An 18,846-nucleotide genomic window follows, 5' to 3' on the forward strand; every position below is an offset into this window, starting at 1 on the left:
TCAGTGATTAGCTTATAGATTATTGGTCTGTAATTTTTGGGAAGGCTACTTGCATCTCTATTTGGAAACAAAAGCATTCTTCCTGTTAGCCAGTGTGGTGTTAAATCTGTCTGCCTGATCAATTGATTTTTACAGTTGCCATGCCTTGGAGAAGGGATGTTCCGTCTGGGTCAGGGCTCTTCCAGTGTGGGCTCTCTCTAACCTTTGTTCTCAAGCTCTTTTGTTGTTACTTCAGGCCATTCCATAGCTGTAATGTTTGCCTGTTCCAAATTCTCTTGTATACAGGGTAGCCAGCCTTTATCCCCCGCATTCTATAGAAATTGCGCATGCAATGTAATTATTTATTTATTTATTGCATTTGTATCCCACATTTTCCCACCTTTTTACGGGCTCAGTGTGGCTTACAATACGATATGAATGATGGAAATACAATTTGTTACAACTTGGTTATGGATTACATTGTGAAGAGTTATACAAGACAATCAAAGTGTTGTTAAGGAATATAAACACTGGAACCAAACCTTGAAACACTGGAAGGAGACAGCGGGAAGTTAAAAGGGCATTATGTATGGTATACATATTTCTGTGAGTAAAGGTATGAGTGAGGTGAGACTACGGGGGATGAGAGTTTCAGAAGTGGATGTATTGATGCATTAGTGAACAGTGAGTGTGGACTTTGTGTTTTGCTTCTTTCCGTAGATTTTTTTCAAAAAGATGGGTCTTCAATAGTTTGCGGAAGGAGGTTTGCTCGTGGATCGTTCTCAGGTTGCGCGGCAGTGTGTTCCAGAACTGCGTGCCCACGTGAGAAAAGGTTGACGCGTGTAGCGTCTTGTATTTTACGCCCTTGCAATTAGGGAAGTGGAGGTTGAGGAAGGTTCGGGATGATCTTTTGGCGTTTCTGGGTGGTAGGTCTATTAACTCAGACATGTAGGCTGGAGCTTCACCGTGAATGATTTTGTGGATTAATGTGCATACTTTAAAAGTAATGTGTTCCTTGAGTGGAAGCCAGTGTAGCTTCTCTCGTAAGGGTTTTGCACTTGCATATTTTGGTTTTCCGAAGATGAGTCTGGCTGCTGTATTCTGGGCTGTTTGAAGTTTCCTCAGTATTTGCTCTTTGCAACCTGCGTATAGTGAGTTGCAGTAATCCAGATGGCTTAATACGAGGGATTGCACTAGGCAGCGAAAGACGGATCTTGGGAAGAATGGTCTTATTCTTTTCAGTTTCCACATGCAGTAGAACATCTTTTTGGTTGTATTGTTTGCATGAATTTTGAGTGTTAAGTGGCGGTCGATAGTGACTCCAAGGATTTTTAGCGTTTCTGAGATTGGAAGGTTTAATTTTGGTGTGTTTATAGCGGTAAATTCGTTCGTGTTGTATTGGGAGGTGAGTATCAGGCATTGAGTTTTTTCTGCATTTAATTTCAGATGAAATGCATTTGCCCATGTGTTCATGATGTGTAGACTTTGATTGATTTCGTTATATATTTCTTTGATGTCCTGTTTGAAAGGGATGTATATTGTTACATCATCGGTGTATATATATGGGTTGAGGTTATGGTTTGATAGGAGTTTTGCCAAAGGGATCATCATTAGATTGAAAATGGTTGGTGAGAGGGGTGATCCTTGTGGTACTCCACATTCAGGTGTCCATGCTTTAGATGTGGTTGAATTTGATGTAACTTGATACGAACGCTGTGTTAGGAACCCCTTGAACCAGTTAGCGCTAATTGATCTTAAGGAATTATTGGTGCTAATTGGATTTAATTAAAAATCACACGCACAGGAGAGAGGGTGAGAGGCTTTGGGGCTTGGAAGGCATTTGGAGAGGGACTTTTTCTTGTGACATCAGTGACCCTGCCTCTCCCAGTATATCTGCTGGACGCACCAAGGCAAGTGGCCATTGACATGTGCCTGAAGGGGCATGACCAACAGGGCATGCCCCTTTGAAGCAGATTGAAGCAGATCAATTTCAGTTGGATTTTTATTGGAAATATTACTTTGTGAAAATGGAGAATAAATCTTAGGTAAAGGCTGTTCAAGCTACTACGTCTACTCCTAAGGATAATGTCCCAATGGATAAACATCTTAAATTGGACCCAGAAACTGTGAGTAAACCTGTGTTGTCATCAGAAGGAGCCTCTTTAAGCTCCAATGGTAGAACCCCCTCCCTTATCGCCCACAAGCAGGCTTCAAGCTGAGTGTACTGAATAGATTAGAGTTGATGGAAAATCGTCTACTTGTAAATAAGATTTGTAAATTTTCCTATGACTTATTTGATTTCCTCTGAAATTTTGCTTTAAAAATATTTTGCTGAGGTGTTAGATCTAGGTCAAGTAGAGAGTGTTCCTATTCTTAAATGTTTTTACCTTCCTAAGGTAATTTCTGAAGCAGTTAAACAGCTTTCCACAGAGGGGAGTCAGTTGACAGCATTTTTAGAAGACTCTCAGGATATTATTTCTTCATGTGCTTCATTATTGCTGACCTTTATTTCTGAAATGGATAAATTGAAAATATTGACATTGTATTCTAAGGTGAAGCGTTCAGTTTTGTGGGCAAGTAGTACAGATCGTTCCAGATGTTGCGCATTCCATTCAGCAAAGGAGGAAAACGTTTCTTAATTTAAAACCCAAGGTTTTGGCTTTGGGTGCAACATTCTTTTTTTCTTCCTTTGTTATACTTTTCTTCCTTTGTTATACAGCACCAAGGGAAGAAATTTATATTTTTTGATCCTTCTCATCTGGAAAGATATTTGTTGATCATGGTCAAGGGAATAATTAGGATCAGGGTTTAGTAAGTTAATGAAGCTCTAATGATTCAAAAGTTTGTTTCAAATTTTCTGTTAAAAAAAATTCCTTTTTGAGTATTCTTACTCTCTGTCTTCAAGATTTAATAAGGTAACGTAGTTGTACTAATTTTAATTTCTGATTGATAAAGATAATTGGTGTACTTAACCTTTCTATTTTGCATTTATGTAAATAATTTATAAATGTTAAAGAAAAAACCCACATAAATTTTATGTATGGGTTCAAGAAGGGGGCATGGCCATGGGAGAGTTATGGGCGGATCAGGGGTGCTCCTTGAATTCATGCATTTTACAGAATAAAGGGTATCAGATTTACAGCAAGGTTTCATTGATGTAAATGGTTGCACCAGTGTAGTTGCAGTTCCTGGCGCAAAGCATTGTTCTATAAATGGTACCTAACTTTATGCACCGTTTATAGAATAGCACTAAGCACTAATTTGTTTTAGGCGCCATTTATAGAATTTGGTCCTATTTTGTTTTGGTTGTGCTACAAGATCCTTGTATAAGTTTCTCCAGAATGTTTGTTTCAGCTTTAGTTGGTGGGGTGTTCACTGATGTTCTTTCCCAGTTCCCTGAAGTAAACTGTCAGTATTCTCAATGGAGAAGGGTTCCCCAGGGGTCTGTGCTGGGACCAGCGCTTTTTAACTTATTTATAAATGATGTAGAAATGGGAATAACTAGTGTAAATTTGCTGACAAAAGTTATTCAGAGTTGTTAAATCACAAGAGGATTATGGAAAATTACAAGAGGACCTTATGAGACTGGGCGACTAGGTATCCAAATAGCAGATGACGTTTAATGTCAGCAAGTGCAAAGTGATGCATGTGGGAAAGAGGAACCCGAACTATAGCTACATAATGCAAGGTTCCACATTAGGAGTCACTGACCAGGAAAGGGATCTAGGTATCATTGTTGATGATACGTTGAAACCTTCTGCTCAGTGTGTAGCAGCAGCTAAGAAGGCAAATAGAATGTTAGATATTATTAGGAAAGGAATGGAAAACAAAACTGAGGATGTTATAATGCCTTTGTATCGCTTTACGGTGCGACCGCACCTCGAATACTGTGTACAATTCTGGTCACCACAACTCAAAAAAGATATAGTGTAATTAGAAAAGGTACAGAGAGGGGCAACAAAAATGATAAGGGGGATGGGAAAACCAGTAAAATGTTTCTCTAATGGGCTTGAGAGCCTGGAACTTTTGTCTGGGTCAGTCTGGCTTTCGAATCCTCTTAAGTGCACTGGCTGAAACTTTTACTTTCACAGGGAAGAAGAAGACAGAGAGATTGCAGCAGCTGTGAGGGCATCTGTGGCAGCGAGAAGACAAGAGGAAAGGAAGCAAGGGGATAATAAAGAAGATGGCAATAAACCTAGAAGGGATGATGGGAGAGACCCCGAAGAAGGGAGCTCCTCTAAGAAAATGTCCAGACCTCCTCAGGACACTTCAGGTTTGCTACCTCTGTTTTGCAGTTACTGTACAAAAGTTTGATGGCTGTGGGGGGTGGTTAAGGCAGATTTAGTTTTAACAATTTTTATTGATGATTCGTCAGTGTAAACAATCAACACGTTCAATATACAACCAAAAAAGAAATTGTTAACATATCCTTCTGCATGCGAAAGAGATAATGGTAGCATCATCAAAAAAAAATTTTTTTTTTAAACATTTCCTCCCTTCCCTAACTCAGCCTCAAACCCCATCCCTCCCTCGCACTTTATTATTATTATCTCAGTTCTTCATGGAAGTGAATAAAGATATGAACCCTGTTTACAAAATGGTCACATACAACGACCACGAAGGTCAATGTGCAGTGTAACTATGTATGCCCTGCATCCTATTATAGCCGGAACATTAAATATACTAATAAAACCCCTCCAAGCGAGAGACCTTGTGGTTAAGGCAGATTTAATTGGCAGCTTGGATTCATGGTCCAGGAGTGGCTGGAGCCTGGGAGTGCTATTTAAGTGAGACACTCGCTCCCTGTGTTGTAACAGCCTGAGAGGCTTTGCTGTGAACCACTGGGTAGCGCTAAAGTATGTGATGTGTGTGCTGGTTCCTTTCAGGAGGAAGTCCAGAAAAGTTAATGAGGTAAATACTTAGAAGTGAAATACATACACTTACACCTTTTCAATTATTTTTTCTACAATGAAAGGGATTAGAAGAGTTTAAAAATAATGTCCTATGGACAACTGCCCCATAGTGCCCTGGACATGCTCCCAGAGCGGAAAGCAAGGCTCTAGCTGCTAAGTCTCACCTAGTGTCTTCAGTTTTTTTCTTTTTCCTTCAGTTAAGGAAAAAGAGGTATCTAAAAACTTGAAGACACATTAAAAAATCAAAGTAATGGGAGTAAATGCCAAACTAAGAATCTCTGCTGCAGAAATCAGTTGAGGGGGGTAAGCACCACTGAATTTGTGTTTTTTGCTTTCTCCTTAAAAGCTGCCAAGGAAGTTGTGAAGCCAATAGGTAATGCTGGGACTCTGAGCCAAGAGGACAGTCCAGCGTTTGGATCCATGGTAGCTGGACCTCTTCCAAGGTATGCAACACAACTAATGATGTTTTATAACATGCAGGTTGCAAAAGTCCAAATAAGCATTTTTGGGATGCTGATGCACCACCAACCAAAGCTGTACATTATTTTGTTCTTTACTCACTGCTGCTTTAATAAAACCCAGCGTACATTTGTTACACAAGTAGAATTCTGGAGTAGTTATTGATATGTCAGATTACTTTTTTAATGAAGTTCTGTGACAAGAAGTTTTTAGACTAGGACTCCTTTGTTGGGTCTGGTGCTGGCATTACACTTAATACTAATTTTTCCTACCTAGAACAACCAACAGGGTCATTTTGACTCTAACTGAAAATTGCTTCTTATATGAAAATAGGAGATATAACTTTAACAGCTACTGAAAAGAATTACAAGCAATGTGGTATTTTAAAATGATATAATTTAGTTTGTAATTTGTTTTGGGAATTATATGAAAAGATGGAATTTTAAATTGAAGAAATAAACAAACTAGGCCTATAGCATCTTTCTTTGGCACACTGCAGCTATTATTGCAGTGCTGGTATTGGTGAAATGTAGATTTGCTGCTGTTTCTTGGGCTGTCCTGATGGCTCAGATTTTCATGTAGGCTGGAGATGCTGTGGAGGAAAGCCATTGCAGAATTGTGCACTATTGGCCAGGCTTAGACTGTACTTACACTGTTTACCCAAGGGGCCTGTAGCCCTTGCCCATGGATGGTCACTGTGATGAACTGGGCTAGTCAAGGGAGTTCAAGAAGGGCCCATGGTGGTGTCACCTCAGCCAGAAACCAAGAGAAGCGAGAGACAACTGTCAGGTTCTCCTTTCCTTCCTCCTCTTAAATAAAAATATTGCCATTGCTAATATACCTAGCTAAAATTCCCTAGAAATAATTCAGCAAGAGGTTTACCAACTGTAACAAAGAACCTGAAAACCACCAGTAATAGAAGAGCATCACTTGCACACAATCCATTAATAGAGTTGATTAGGGCATTTGGTTGGAATTTGTGAGACCTTTCAAGATACTTTTGAGTTAAAACCAACAGTGTTTACGATTAATGTCAGGGGGAGCCAGATCGCGCCACTGTTCTTGATTATATATATCTTTTTTTCCAGTTCCATTGAGTCAGTGTCTCCTAAGTTAAAGGAGGAGGATTTCCCAAGCTTGTCCACTTCCGTCTCCTCAGCAGTCCCCACAGTGTCCACAGGACTCTCTGTATCTTACGCTTCTGCACGAAAATCCTCGGCCTTCCAAGAAGAGGACTTCCCAGCTCTAGTGTCAAAACATAAGCCAAACAAAACCGTTTCCACCATTACGTCTGCATGGGCCAATGGGTCCTCCAAAAATATGGTCAAAACTGCCTCTTCCAATGGTATCAGTCCAAATCCCCCTATGAAAAAATCCAGTTCGTCGGGCAGCAAAGTGAGCCAGAAGAGCAGAAAAACCCCTGTGTCAGAAGAGGAGGACGATGAAGAAGGGAAGAGCACACTGGAGATTAAGAACACACCCACTATGTTTGACATCTCCTCTCTGCTGACATCGTCCTCTGCTCAGACTGTTGCTAAACTTGGAAAGAAAAAGAGGATGGGATCAGAAAAGAAGAGCTGCTCGTCTTCTCCACCGGCTCCAAAGGAAGCTGCCAGCTCCTCCCATAAGGAGAACGTGCTGGAGGCTGAGCGCACACCCTCCCCGCAAGCTGTTTCTATTCTGAGTGATAAATCGAATACTGTTGCCAATGGACACACTGAGAAAAAGGGCACCGATACCAGTAAATCTAAGGAACCCCCTGGCCTGAAGAAGGCAGTGGTAGTGTACCAGTGTCCTTTACCTGATGAGGACTTTCCAGCTCTTGAAAACCATACCGTGTCAAGAACCCCACCCCCAGGTAATTTGCTTTACGATGTGCTTTGCAGCTGATGACAGCAAAGACCTGTTCTTATTTTTCAGTAGATCATTTTACCAAATGTATTTCATTAGCTTGTATTGCTGCTACTGTCTTCATGTACTCTGGGAGGGCATTCCATGCCTCTGTTGGCCATGAACAACTATTTCCTTAATTGATCCTTACTACTACTACTACTTAACATTTCTAGAGCGCTACTAGGGTTACGCAGCGCTGTACAATTTAACATAGAAGGACAGTCCCTGCTCAAATAGCTTACAATCTAATAGATAAGAGTGAGACAAATATAGGCCAATCAAGCCATTGTGACATCACTGATGAGGTTGGCTCTTAGGCATTGGTGGAATGAGGCATTATGACATCACAATCTCAGCTCTGGATACCAGAGACTGAAACTCTTCACACTAAGGGGGGAAGTGGGCCAAGTATAGGACAGTCGAGCCATTGTGACATCACTGATGAGGTTGGCTCTTAGGCATTGGTGGAATGAGGCATTATGACATCACAATCTCAGCTCTGGTTAAATCACTGCTATATGTAATACTACTACTACTACTACTTAACATTTCTAGAGCGCTACTAGGGTTACGCAGCGCTGTACAATTTAACAAAGAGAGACAGTCCCTGCTCAAAGAGCTTAATAGATAAGAGTGAGACAAATATAGGACAATCAAGCCATTGTGACATCACTGATGAGGTTGGCTCTTAGGCATTGGTGGAATGAGGCATTATGACATCACAATCTCAGCTCTGGATACCAGAGACTGAAACTCTTCACACTAAGGGGGGAAGTGGGCCAAGTATAGGACAGTCGAGCCATTGTGACATCACTGATGAGGTTGGCTCTTAGGCATTGGTGGAATGAGGCATTATGACATCACAATCTCAGCTCTGGTTAAATCACTGCTATATGTAATACTACTACTTAACATTTCTAGAGCACTACTAGGGTTACGCAGCTCTGTACAATTTAACATGGAAGGACAGTCCCTGCTCAAGGAGCTTACAATCTTAGACTCCTCAGAGCCTCTTACAACCTCATGATTTTGAATTTTACTTTCTGCATTATCATATTTTGAATGTGTATCATATCCCCTGCCTCTTCCTTGTCCTCCATCCTTGTCTCAGTCATACATCCTTAGATCCTTAAGACTTGTTTCTCAGTACTTTTGGTGAAAATCCCATATCATTTTGGCAGCTGTCTTTTTTTTCAACTGCCTCCAACTTACATATTTTTTAATTTCATTTTTTATTTAGAAGGAGCTTTAAAGGCCTGGTTCTGTGAACAAGTGCTTTCCTAGTCGTCTTCCTCTCTGCTTAATACATATAGCCAAATATCACACTTAAATGTGTTGCTTCTCTTTAGGATTTACCTCTGCAGCTTCATTAAAGAGTTGCCATCCACCTCCAGGATTATCAGCCCACCTCAGCAATCCTCCTCCTGGCTTCACTACTATTCCACCCAAAAGCACTTCCTCAGATTCCCCACATATACCAGCGAAAGAGTAAGTTCTGCTTAAATGTATTCGTTACTTTTACAGCATGTGTTGTACAAATGGTTTTTTCTCATGCTATTATTTGTTTGTTACATTTGTATCCCACATTTTCCCACTTATTTGCAGGCTCAATGTGGCTTACATAGTACCGTAAAGGCGTTCGCCAAGTCCGTTAGATAACATATCATTGTTGGAAGGGTAGAGCAGAGCCCACTCGTCAACATTTATCAAGCCTGTTAAGAACATAGAAATATAAGCATTGCCATACTGGGACAGATCAAAGGTTCATCAAGCCCGGTAGTCTAACAGTGGCCAATCCAGGTCCAAGTACTTGGTAAGATCCCAGAAGAGTAAAACAGATTTTATGCTGCTTATCCCAGAAATAAGTAGTGGATTTTCCCAAGTTCATCTTACTAATGGCTTAATGCAATTTTCTTTTTGGAAATTGTCCAAACCTGATTCTCTGGCAACCCCCCCTCCCCTCCCACACTATTCTCACTGAGAAACCTGCCTGACAATGTCCACTGCAGCTTGTAAAGTGATATATCTGTTCCTTAAATCATGGTATTGACAATGTCCCAAAGATGTGGAAAATCTAAGATGTGTTAGCAGCCAGCCCCCCACCTCCCCAAATTTCCCTCATAAGGTTATGCCAGTGTGTGAGAGTAGGGGCTGAGGTAGCAGTCCAAGACTGCAGTATGCATTTCTTAATAAGAGAAGTGGCCAATAAGGCAAACCTACATTGTGCTTCTGTAAAACCCTCCTTGCCTAGACTCACACAGCAGGCTGGAGAGCCCTTTCGCCATTACTGTAGTGTGTCCATGAACATCTGGAGCTCATTAGGGTCTATGAAAAAGAGCCTTGTTCTTGTGAATGACCCTCACCTTGGCTAGGTACAACACAGCAAAATGGACCCCCGTTGTTGAATAAGTCCCATGAGCTTCCTCAGGTCGGAGACTCATGCTGAATAGTCTTGAAAACGCAAGATACTATTGCCCTTGCACTCCACAGGTCTCTTCGACCGAAATGCTTGCAGAATCCAATCTTTTTTGGCATAGTTGAGAACCCTTGCCCATGACTGGCCAGGGCTGCTGTTCACCTTTGCAAAGGACACCCACTCTATTGACACGATCCACTTGGATGATGTTAGCAGGGAGATCCAGGCTCAGCTGTCCTGCCGCTTCACAAACTCCCAGAGCTCTTTTATCCTTCACGGATTCAAGCAGACCGATGATTGGCACATTGTTGCATCTGCCACGGTTTTCCTGATTCTCTACCTGATGCGCTAGCTGTTGGTATTTAGATTCCAAAGAAACTAGACAAGCCTCCGTGGATTCAGCCCGATGCTCTTGGCATGAAATGCACTCTTCAGCTTGTTGCAAACATGAGCATTGCCTTTCCAAAGTTTCTTTAATATTGTCCCCTGAAATGGTCATTGAGCCTGCTTTTAGTGGGAAAGTGCGGGATACAAATATAATTAATAAATAAGAGAGAGAATATCTTTCAAATTATGTGTTTTCATTCACCAAATCCTGTATGGTCAAGCCCCACCATATGTGAATAATCTTAATGAATTACCCCCCTTGTAATTCTGTTTCATCATCTAGAGAATATCTTGTCTTACATTTCCCAATCAGTAAGAATGTGATATATAAAACAATTCACTGTAATTTCTCCTATCAAGGCACCACAATTTAAAAATTCTCTTCCTAAATCAATCAAGTTTATACATGATTACATAACTTTAGAAGACTTCTAAAAACACATTTCTTCAGTCTGGCCTTTCTGAATACTACTACTACTATTTAACATTTCTAAAGCACTACCAGGGTTGCGCAGCGCTGTATAATTAACAAAGAAGGACAGCGCCTGCTCAAAGGAGCTTACAATCTAAAGGACAAAAAGTGCAGTCAATCAAGATTGAGGCAGTCTAGATTTCCTGGATAGAGGTACAATGGTTAGGTGCCGAAAGTGACATTGAAGAGGTGGGCTTTGAGCAAGGATTTGAAGATGGGTAGAGAGGGGACTTGGCGTATAGGCTCATGGAGTTTATTCCAAGCATAGGGAGAGGCGAGGCAGAAAGGGCAGAGTCTGGAGTAGGCGGTGGTGGAGAAGGGTACTGAGAGGAGGGATTTGTCCTGTGAGTGGAGGTTACGGGTAGGAGCGTAAGGGGAGATGAGGGTAGAGAGGTAGTGAGGGACTGCAGATTGAGTGCATTTGTAGGTTAGTAGGAGAAGCTTGATCACAAGCCAGTGAAGTGACTTGAGGAGAGAGGTGATATGAACATATTGGTCTAGGCGGAAGATAACACGCGCAGCAGATTTCTGAACGGATTGAAGGGGGGATAGATGGTTAAGTGGGAGGCCAGTGAGGAGTAGGTTGCAGTAGTCAAGGCAAGAGGTAATGAGAGCGTGGATGAGAGTTCGGGTGGTGTGCTCAGAGAGGAAAGGGCGAATTTTGCTGATGTTATAGAGAAAGAAGCGACAGGTCTTGGCTGTCTGCTGGATATGGGCAGAGAAGGAGAGGGAGGAGTCGAAGATGACTTTGAGGTTGCGGGCAGATGAGACGGGGAGGATGAGGGTGTTATCGACTGTGGGTTTGGGTGGGAAGACAATAAGCTCGGTCTTGGCCATGTTCAGTTTCAGGTGGCGGTTGGACATCCAGGCAGCAATGTCGGATAAGCAGGCCGATACTTTGGTCTGGTGTGGAGAGAGAAAGCTGGGTGTCGTCAGCATAAAGATGATATTGGAAACCATGAGATGAGATCAACGAGCCCAGGGAAGAGGTGTAGATTGAAAAAAGAAGGGGGTCCAAGGACAGATCCCTGAGGAACTCCAACAGAGAGCGGGATGGGGGTGGAGGAAGATCCATGAGAATGTACTCTGAAAGTACGGTGGGAGAGATAAGAGGAGAACCAGGAGAGGACAGAGCCCTGGAACCCAAATGAGGATAGTGTAGCAAGAAGTAAATTATGATTGACAGTGTCAAACGCCGCGGATAGGTCGAGGAGGATGAGGGTGGAGTAGTGACCTTTGGATTTGGCAAGGAACAGGTCATTACAGACTTTAGTGAGTGCCGTTTCTGTCGAGTGTAGAGGGCGAAAACCGGATGGAAGTGGATCGAGGATGGCATGAGAGGAGAGAAAATCAAGGCAGCGGCTGTGAACGGCACGTTCAAGTATCTTGGAGAGGAAGGGTAGGAGGGAGATGGGGCGGTAGTTGGAAGGGCAGGTAGGGTCTAGTGATGGTTTTTTCAGGAGTGGTGTGACTACAGCATGCTTGAAGGAGTCAGGGACAGTTGCAGTGGAGAGAGAGGTTGAGGATATGACAGATGGGGGGGGGGGGGGGGGGGTGACAGTAGGAGAGATGGTGTTTAGTAAGTTAGTGGGGATGGGATGGGAATACAAAGAACTCTATTTGGATTTTACCCACACCCTTTTCTTAATCTCATTTCCCATCTAGTCCTGCCTAATTATGCTTTCACCTATCCACCTTTAATTATTTGTTTGTCCTTGAGATACTCTAAATCCCTGGTTACTTACTGCACATGTATTCATTTGCTTCTTGAAGTTATTGTAATTTGTGTTATATTCAGTACATTATTATGATTTATTCACTTCATTGTTTGTAAGCCACATTGAACTTGTCTATTTTGAGCTAATGTGGGGTATAAATGTCATGAATAAAATAAATAAAAATAATGTAACATATTTTAACGGTACTAAACTGTAAGCCACATTGAACCGACAACTGGGTTGGACAATGTGGGGTACAAATGCAGAAAGAAATAAAATAAGTAGACTGATAGAGGGAAAGGGAACTTGATATACCGCCTTTCTGTGGTTTTTGCAACTACATTCAAAGCGGTTTACATATATTCAGGTACTTATTTTGTACCTGGGGCAATGGAGGGTTAAGTGACTTGCCCAGAGTCACAAGGAGCTGCAGTGGGAATTGAACTCAGTTCCCCAGGATCAAAGTCCACTGCACTAACCACTAAGCTACTCCTCCACTCCATAGAGATGACCTAATTAATCTTCTAGCCTCCTAATTGGTTCAGTGGTTTTCGCATGCACTGCCTCCACTGCATGCAAAATATCTCTCATGAATATTCATTGTGAATATCCTGAAAACCTGACTGGCTGAGGTGCCTCCGGGATCAGGTTTGGGAACCACTGGCTTAAGGTGATTGCCCATTACTTTTTGACTTGCTGATAGGAGGGCACTGATTCCTAGAGAAGGCTTCATCTTAAATGAAATGATCTAAATTACAGTTAATGGGGTACTGGAAGTAATGAATGCTGCAGACCACTGCTGGCTATTTACCTAGACACTGCATGCTGGGATGTATGTGGATCACCTCAGCTCTCATACATAGGAATCAGCTGCAAACCTTTACTGCAACCTTCTCGTGGCGAGTTCTCCTTGTTGTAATCTTCAGTTGGGTGGATTCTTTTTACTTTTTACGATTTTAGTACATGGAAGATCCTCAAAGCAATATGATGTGAATTAAGCTTTGTGGATTCTTGCCGAACTGGGCCCAAACCTATTTAGGGAAAATGCATAGCCACCTGCAGTATGATTCAACTTAATTCTGTGATTCTCTTCAATAGGCCCTCACCCTCCATGGGATCTTACCTTGTACCTGAAAACTTCCAGCAAAGGAATATTCATCTGATACAATCTATAAAGGACTTTCTGCAAAGTGATGAATCCAGATTTAATGAGTTTAAAACCTACTCTGGGAAGTTCAGACAAGTGAGTAGATTACAGTGCAAGCGTGTATGTGTGTTAGGAAATGAGGTTCCACATGAAACCCTAAGGGTGCCTTTCAGGGGCAGGGCTGTACTTTACAGCATTACCTTTATTAGCTATAATCGGAGAAGCATTGTGCGTAACCTTTCTGGCGCATTTAAGGAAAATACTGTAGCAGCGGTCAGTGTTCATAAAGCTATGGTACCCAGTGAAAATGGCCCTGTCAAAAAAGCCCCGACAAAATGGCCTCGATAAAAAATTAGCATGTAGATGGAAGAATAGTTTCCTTAAACAGCAGAACAGATCATGAATACCAGCTGGTAGCTATACAATTTTGTTTATTTATATATGCTTTATACAATGCAGTGCTGGTAGGAGCATTCATAAGTACATAAGTAATGCCATACTGGGAAAAGACCAAGGGTCCATCGAGCCCAGCATCCTGTCCATGACAGCGGCCAATCCAGGCCAAGGGCACCTGGCAAGCTTCCCAAACGTACAAACATTCTATACATGTTATTCCTGGAATTGTGGATTTTTCCCAAGTCCATTTAGTAGCGGTTTATGGACTTGTCCTTTAGGAAACCGTCCAACCCCTTTTTAAACTCTGCTAAGCTAACCGCCTTCACCACTTTCTCCGGCAACGAATTCCAGAGTTTAATTATACGTTGGGTGAAGAAAAATTTTCTCCGATTTGTTTTAAATTTACTACACTGTAGTTTAATCGCATGCCCCCTAGTCCTAGTATTTTTGGAAAGCGTGAACAGACGTTTCACATCCACCTGTTCCACTCCACTCATTATTTTATATACCTCTATCATGTCTCCCCTCAGCCGTCTCTTCTCCAAGCTGAATAGCCCTAGCCTCCCTTAGTCTTTCTTCATAGGGAAGTCGTCCCATCCCCGCTATCATTTTAGTCGCCCTTCGCTGCACCTTTTCCAATTCTACTATATCTTTCTTGAGATGCGGCAACCAGAATTGAACACAATACTCAAGGTGCGGTCGCCTCATGGAGCGATACAACGGCATTATAACATCCTCACACCTGTTTTCCATACCTTTCCTAATAATACCCAACATTCTATTCGCTTTCCTAGCCGCAGCAGCACACTGAGCAGAAGGTTTCAGCGTATTATCGACGACGACACCCAGGTCCCTTTCTTGGTCCGTAACTCCTAACGTGGAACCTTGCATGACGTAGCTATAATTCGGGTTCTTTTTTCCCACATGCATCACCTTGCCCTTGCTCACATTAAACGTCATCTGCCATTTAGCCGCCCAGTCTCACTTGTAGTTTATCATCTTTTTTTTTTTTGTGATGTTTTTTGTCTAGGGGGCTATTTTGTTAGGGGCTGATTTGTCAAGGGCTATTTTGTTACAAGTGTTTTGTCAGGGTGCCTACAGCTATTTATGATAGTCTGCTAGATCTGCCATGAGAGAGAACTTCAGCAACAGTATAGCCACAGGCTCAGAATCATTTCTTTCTAACAGTTGTTTTCTCTTTAATATAAGGGCCTGATTTCTGCTGCCGAGTATTACAGAAACTGCCGTGATCTGCTTGGAGAAAACTTCAAGAAAGTCTTTAATGAGTTACTGGTACTATTACCGGACACTGCCAAGCAGCAGGAGCTATTGTCTGCTCACAATGACTTCCGAATCGAGGAGAAACAAACTTCCAATCGAGGGAAAAAGAACAGGAACGTGTGGCAGACAAATTCCACTCCTTCTGAACTTGACTTCTCGATCTGCCCCTCCTGCAAGCAAGTGGTGGCCGAGAAGGATGCTGCAGCTCACAAGACCCTGCATGTAGAAGACGATGAGTTTCCATCCCTGCAGGCAATCCGTAGGATTATTAGTTAAAGCAGCAGCATTGGCTCTGCATCTGCAAGCTGCTCTCTTACCAGGAAAAAGATTAGGGGTCGGTAAGGAGGAAGGAGACGTAGAGAGCCCCTTTAAGAGAGTCTTTGCAGTATGTTGTAAAGGAAGGGTCTGTATTGTAACCGGAAAACAAATACATGAGAGCAGACACAAGTGAAAGAGGTCGAAAATGTCTGGCTTGATGCTGTAGCAAGGTGTTGGCAGGAGCTGGCCATTCAGTGGCTGTGGAGGGCAGGAAGGGAGTTGGAGAACAAATGTATCTTCATAGATAAAGCTGTTAAGACTAGCTGCAGAGCATTTTCATTCTACCTCTGAAGAAATACATTGGGTGGGACAGGGCAAGTTGCCTTTCAGAGTGCTTCAGACTTGAAAACAATAGTAAAATTGTACTTGAATTAGAACAATCTATTTTTTTCTTTTTAGCAAAGGTTTACAGCGTGACAGACAGGAAAACTAAGTATAAATAATATGAAAAACAAAATCTCCATCACAATAAAGAAATATGAAGAAAACAGGTCATCCTACTTCCTGTAAAGCCCTCTGGCGTCTGAGTCAGTGATAAAGGAACATTTAAAAGATACCACACAAGCCATCTTAGTAAATCCAAAAAGAAAATGTATGTTTGTAGCACCATATAAGAATTACAAAGACATATTCCTCCCCCACTACATTGGCTTAGCTACTTCAGGTCCCATAAAGTATATTTTTAAATTAAATATTTAGACAATTACAAGGATACCGAAAATAGGTGCTGCACAGAAAAAAGCTTTCTTCTAAGGAGGAGTTTTACAAAGTATCTCAGAAATAGCCCAGCTGTACTGAAAAAAATGGTTAGAAGCCCCAGTCCCCCTTTTGGCTCTCACACAAAAGAGAATAGAACGATAGCTATTGCTTCTGCTACTTTTGCAAGGGATTTCTCCAGCATGTTCAAAGTCAAGTCTTCTTGCATAGGATCTTCCTCTGCTGCATCTTCACTCGCAGATAATAAATCTTAGAAGTTGAAGACACTGCACCAGCTGGAAGTTGTAGGATCATAACTGATATTTCTTAAGCATCTCTGTCTAGCAGAGAGATTATAGGAGCTTTTCTGGATATTCAGAAACTGTAGGTTTTATCAGTGCACTTGTTGGTGACCCAGGCTGCACTGATGGATTTGAAAACATCAGCCAGAGTTCACTGCTCCACAGCCACTTCTGATTTGAACTTTCCTTAAATTTGAAGAAAGGTACAAACAAATCCTCCTAATTTGGAAGCAAAGTGAATGTACTTAACCAGTCCCCAGCAGAGGGAACTGCAGAATGGGGGAAGTAGAGAGATCTGCCCGCACCACACACACATTGAGCTGCTACTGCATATTCTCCAACAGTATATTGCCAGGTCTTCCTTCACGCTGCACTGGTTAAACACATAATGTGCTGGATGGGGGAGGGGGGGAAACGGACATGGACTGAAGCTTTCACTTCTAATGGCTGAAACAACAGGATGCCGTCCAGACTCCAGCAGGTATTTGATGTATGTTAGAAAGGCCATCTTCTGCTCTCACCAGGAATGTGGCCGTGCAATTTAACAAAACTATTACCCCAGCTGATAGCAGTTGTCTACATCTGCAGTGGCTGAGGGGTGACTAACTTTCCCTTTTTCCTTCTGGGAGCATCAGTTCAAAACAGGGTTGAGGCCACATTTTCTATCCCATTTCCTTTCCTCCCTTAACCTGGTGCTTACCTGCCTCCATGTGGATGGCTGGTGGATCTGTTGTTTGCAGTGACTCTGTAAAGCACTGCCATTTTATCCTGGTTAAGAAGTGACTCAAACTTGGTCTTGCTGTTTGGATTTGAAGATAGTTGTCAGCAAAAAATGCCTCTCCATATTTCTGTAAAACATTAATAGCTGTCATTTCATATGTGCAGTCTTTCTGGGAGCCTGAATAAAACAGGATATGCCATGGCTCAGTGGTGATTCTTTTCTGCTGTGTATGCTGTGCTTGGTTACTAGAATGTAGTTGATGGTGAGTTCATCTTACTGTAGTCATTTTTAACACATATGTTCTACCCATCGGACATCAAGACTTCTCATAGTGTACAAAGTTTAGAATAAAAGCTAATTATTCTCTGTAAGGTGTACTGAGCTGGCAGATTCCCAAACCTGTCCTGAGGGAACAGGATATCCACAATGAATATTCATGTGAGAGGTTTGCATGTACATCTTCCACTGCATGCAGATCTTATATGAATATTCATTGTGGATATCCTGAAAACCTGACTGGCTGGCGGTTCCCCCAGAACAGGTTTGGGAACCTTCTGTAGACAGACCAGGAACCTGACGCATCTCCTGTCCCACAATCCCAAAAAAGTGTAGGTCATCGTGTTACCTTGTCCCTTCAGTCTGTATGCATGATGGTATGACTGAAGATGGGAGGGACCTGTGTGACTGTATTCTGCTCTGACCACAAGTTCCTCAGTAGTGGAGACGGTTGCATAGGGCCCAGTGAAGTGGCAAAATAGGCAATGGGTCGGCATGGGAAGAACTACACAGGTGTGGACATTGGAAGGGCTCTGCAACTGGACCAGATGTTAAAAAAGGCGCCAATGCTGCACCCCTAGGGAAGCAGGAAATTGGATGCCTTATCTAGATGCAATAATGGGAAGATCTTTGTCAAGGAGCAATGCAAAGGTGGGAGAAACCGAAGGTCATCACCCTGGAGTCTATTTGGCAGGCTATTGTACATCTTGAAGGTACTGTGGGAAATAAAGTAGGAGAATTGGAGAAACCAGTGAACTGTCAAGTCCTGGGTGACCTGTGTGGAGCAGAAAAATAGATTGATAAGAAAGGAAGTTGATTGCATTAGGAAAGAAGGTTGAAGATTATTATGGAGTACAGTGTAAATTGGTTGGACATTGTGGTAGTGTGCTCCATAAGTTGAAAATAATTGAAAATAAAATGATGATGATAAACCAGTGATAATACCTAATTATTTAAATAATGTAAATAATACAGGAAGACCTCAGAATAAATTGTTCACCTAAGCTGTCTTCTAAAAAAAAAAGGGGGGGAGGGGGGACACAGGTGTGATTTTTTTGAAATTATTTTTAAAGTTGCCTTTCATAGGGTATCCAAAGTGCACCACTGAAAATAAAACGAGACATTTGAATGTACGAATTTTGAACTTCTCTCACCTACTACAGGACCTAGAGATAATCTTAAGAAATAACCTACTTGGAAGTGTTGCTACTGTTTCATAATGTGCACTTACCTTCCTTTTAAGAAGGGGTTTTCTAGTAAGAATGAGAAGGAGAAAGAGAATGTACAGGAGCCTGTCAGAGATCTCTGTTTGTTTCCTTGGTCTTAGAGACTGATAAAAATCGTAATATGCTTGTGCTTATGGGTCAGCATGCTGGTGTTTTCCTGATTTTTGTACGGAGATGCAGAGGAGGAGACTCTTCCCTTAATTCTGTCAAGATATATTGAGTAAAAGGGGTGAATTTTTCCTTATA

At 42.0% G+C, this 18,846-nt stretch overlaps 1 protein-coding gene across 1 annotated transcript in view; it reads left to right on the forward strand.

Annotated features, from left to right (window-relative positions):
- The window catches only part of ZNF598 (zinc finger protein 598), a 32,580-nt gene extending 15,276 nt beyond the window's left edge, over nucleotides 1-17,304 (forward strand). The window contains exons 7-12 of the mRNA XM_030211589.1: nucleotides 4,071-4,252; nucleotides 5,239-5,335; nucleotides 6,440-7,209; nucleotides 8,594-8,732; nucleotides 13,336-13,480; nucleotides 14,990-17,304. Of these exons, the coding sequence (XP_030067449.1) occupies nucleotides 4,071-4,252; nucleotides 5,239-5,335; nucleotides 6,440-7,209; nucleotides 8,594-8,732; nucleotides 13,336-13,480; nucleotides 14,990-15,337 (1,681 nt within the window). The 3' untranslated portion in view covers nucleotides 15,338-17,304. The remainder of the gene's footprint in view (nucleotides 1-4,070; nucleotides 4,253-5,238; nucleotides 5,336-6,439; nucleotides 7,210-8,593; nucleotides 8,733-13,335; nucleotides 13,481-14,989) is intronic.
- Nucleotides 17,305-18,846: the final 1,542 nt, after the last annotated feature.

Source organism: Microcaecilia unicolor, chromosome 8 (assembly GCF_901765095.1).
Source record: "Microcaecilia unicolor chromosome 8, aMicUni1.1, whole genome shotgun sequence".
Taxonomy (NCBI): domain Eukaryota; kingdom Metazoa; phylum Chordata; class Amphibia; order Gymnophiona; family Siphonopidae; genus Microcaecilia; species Microcaecilia unicolor.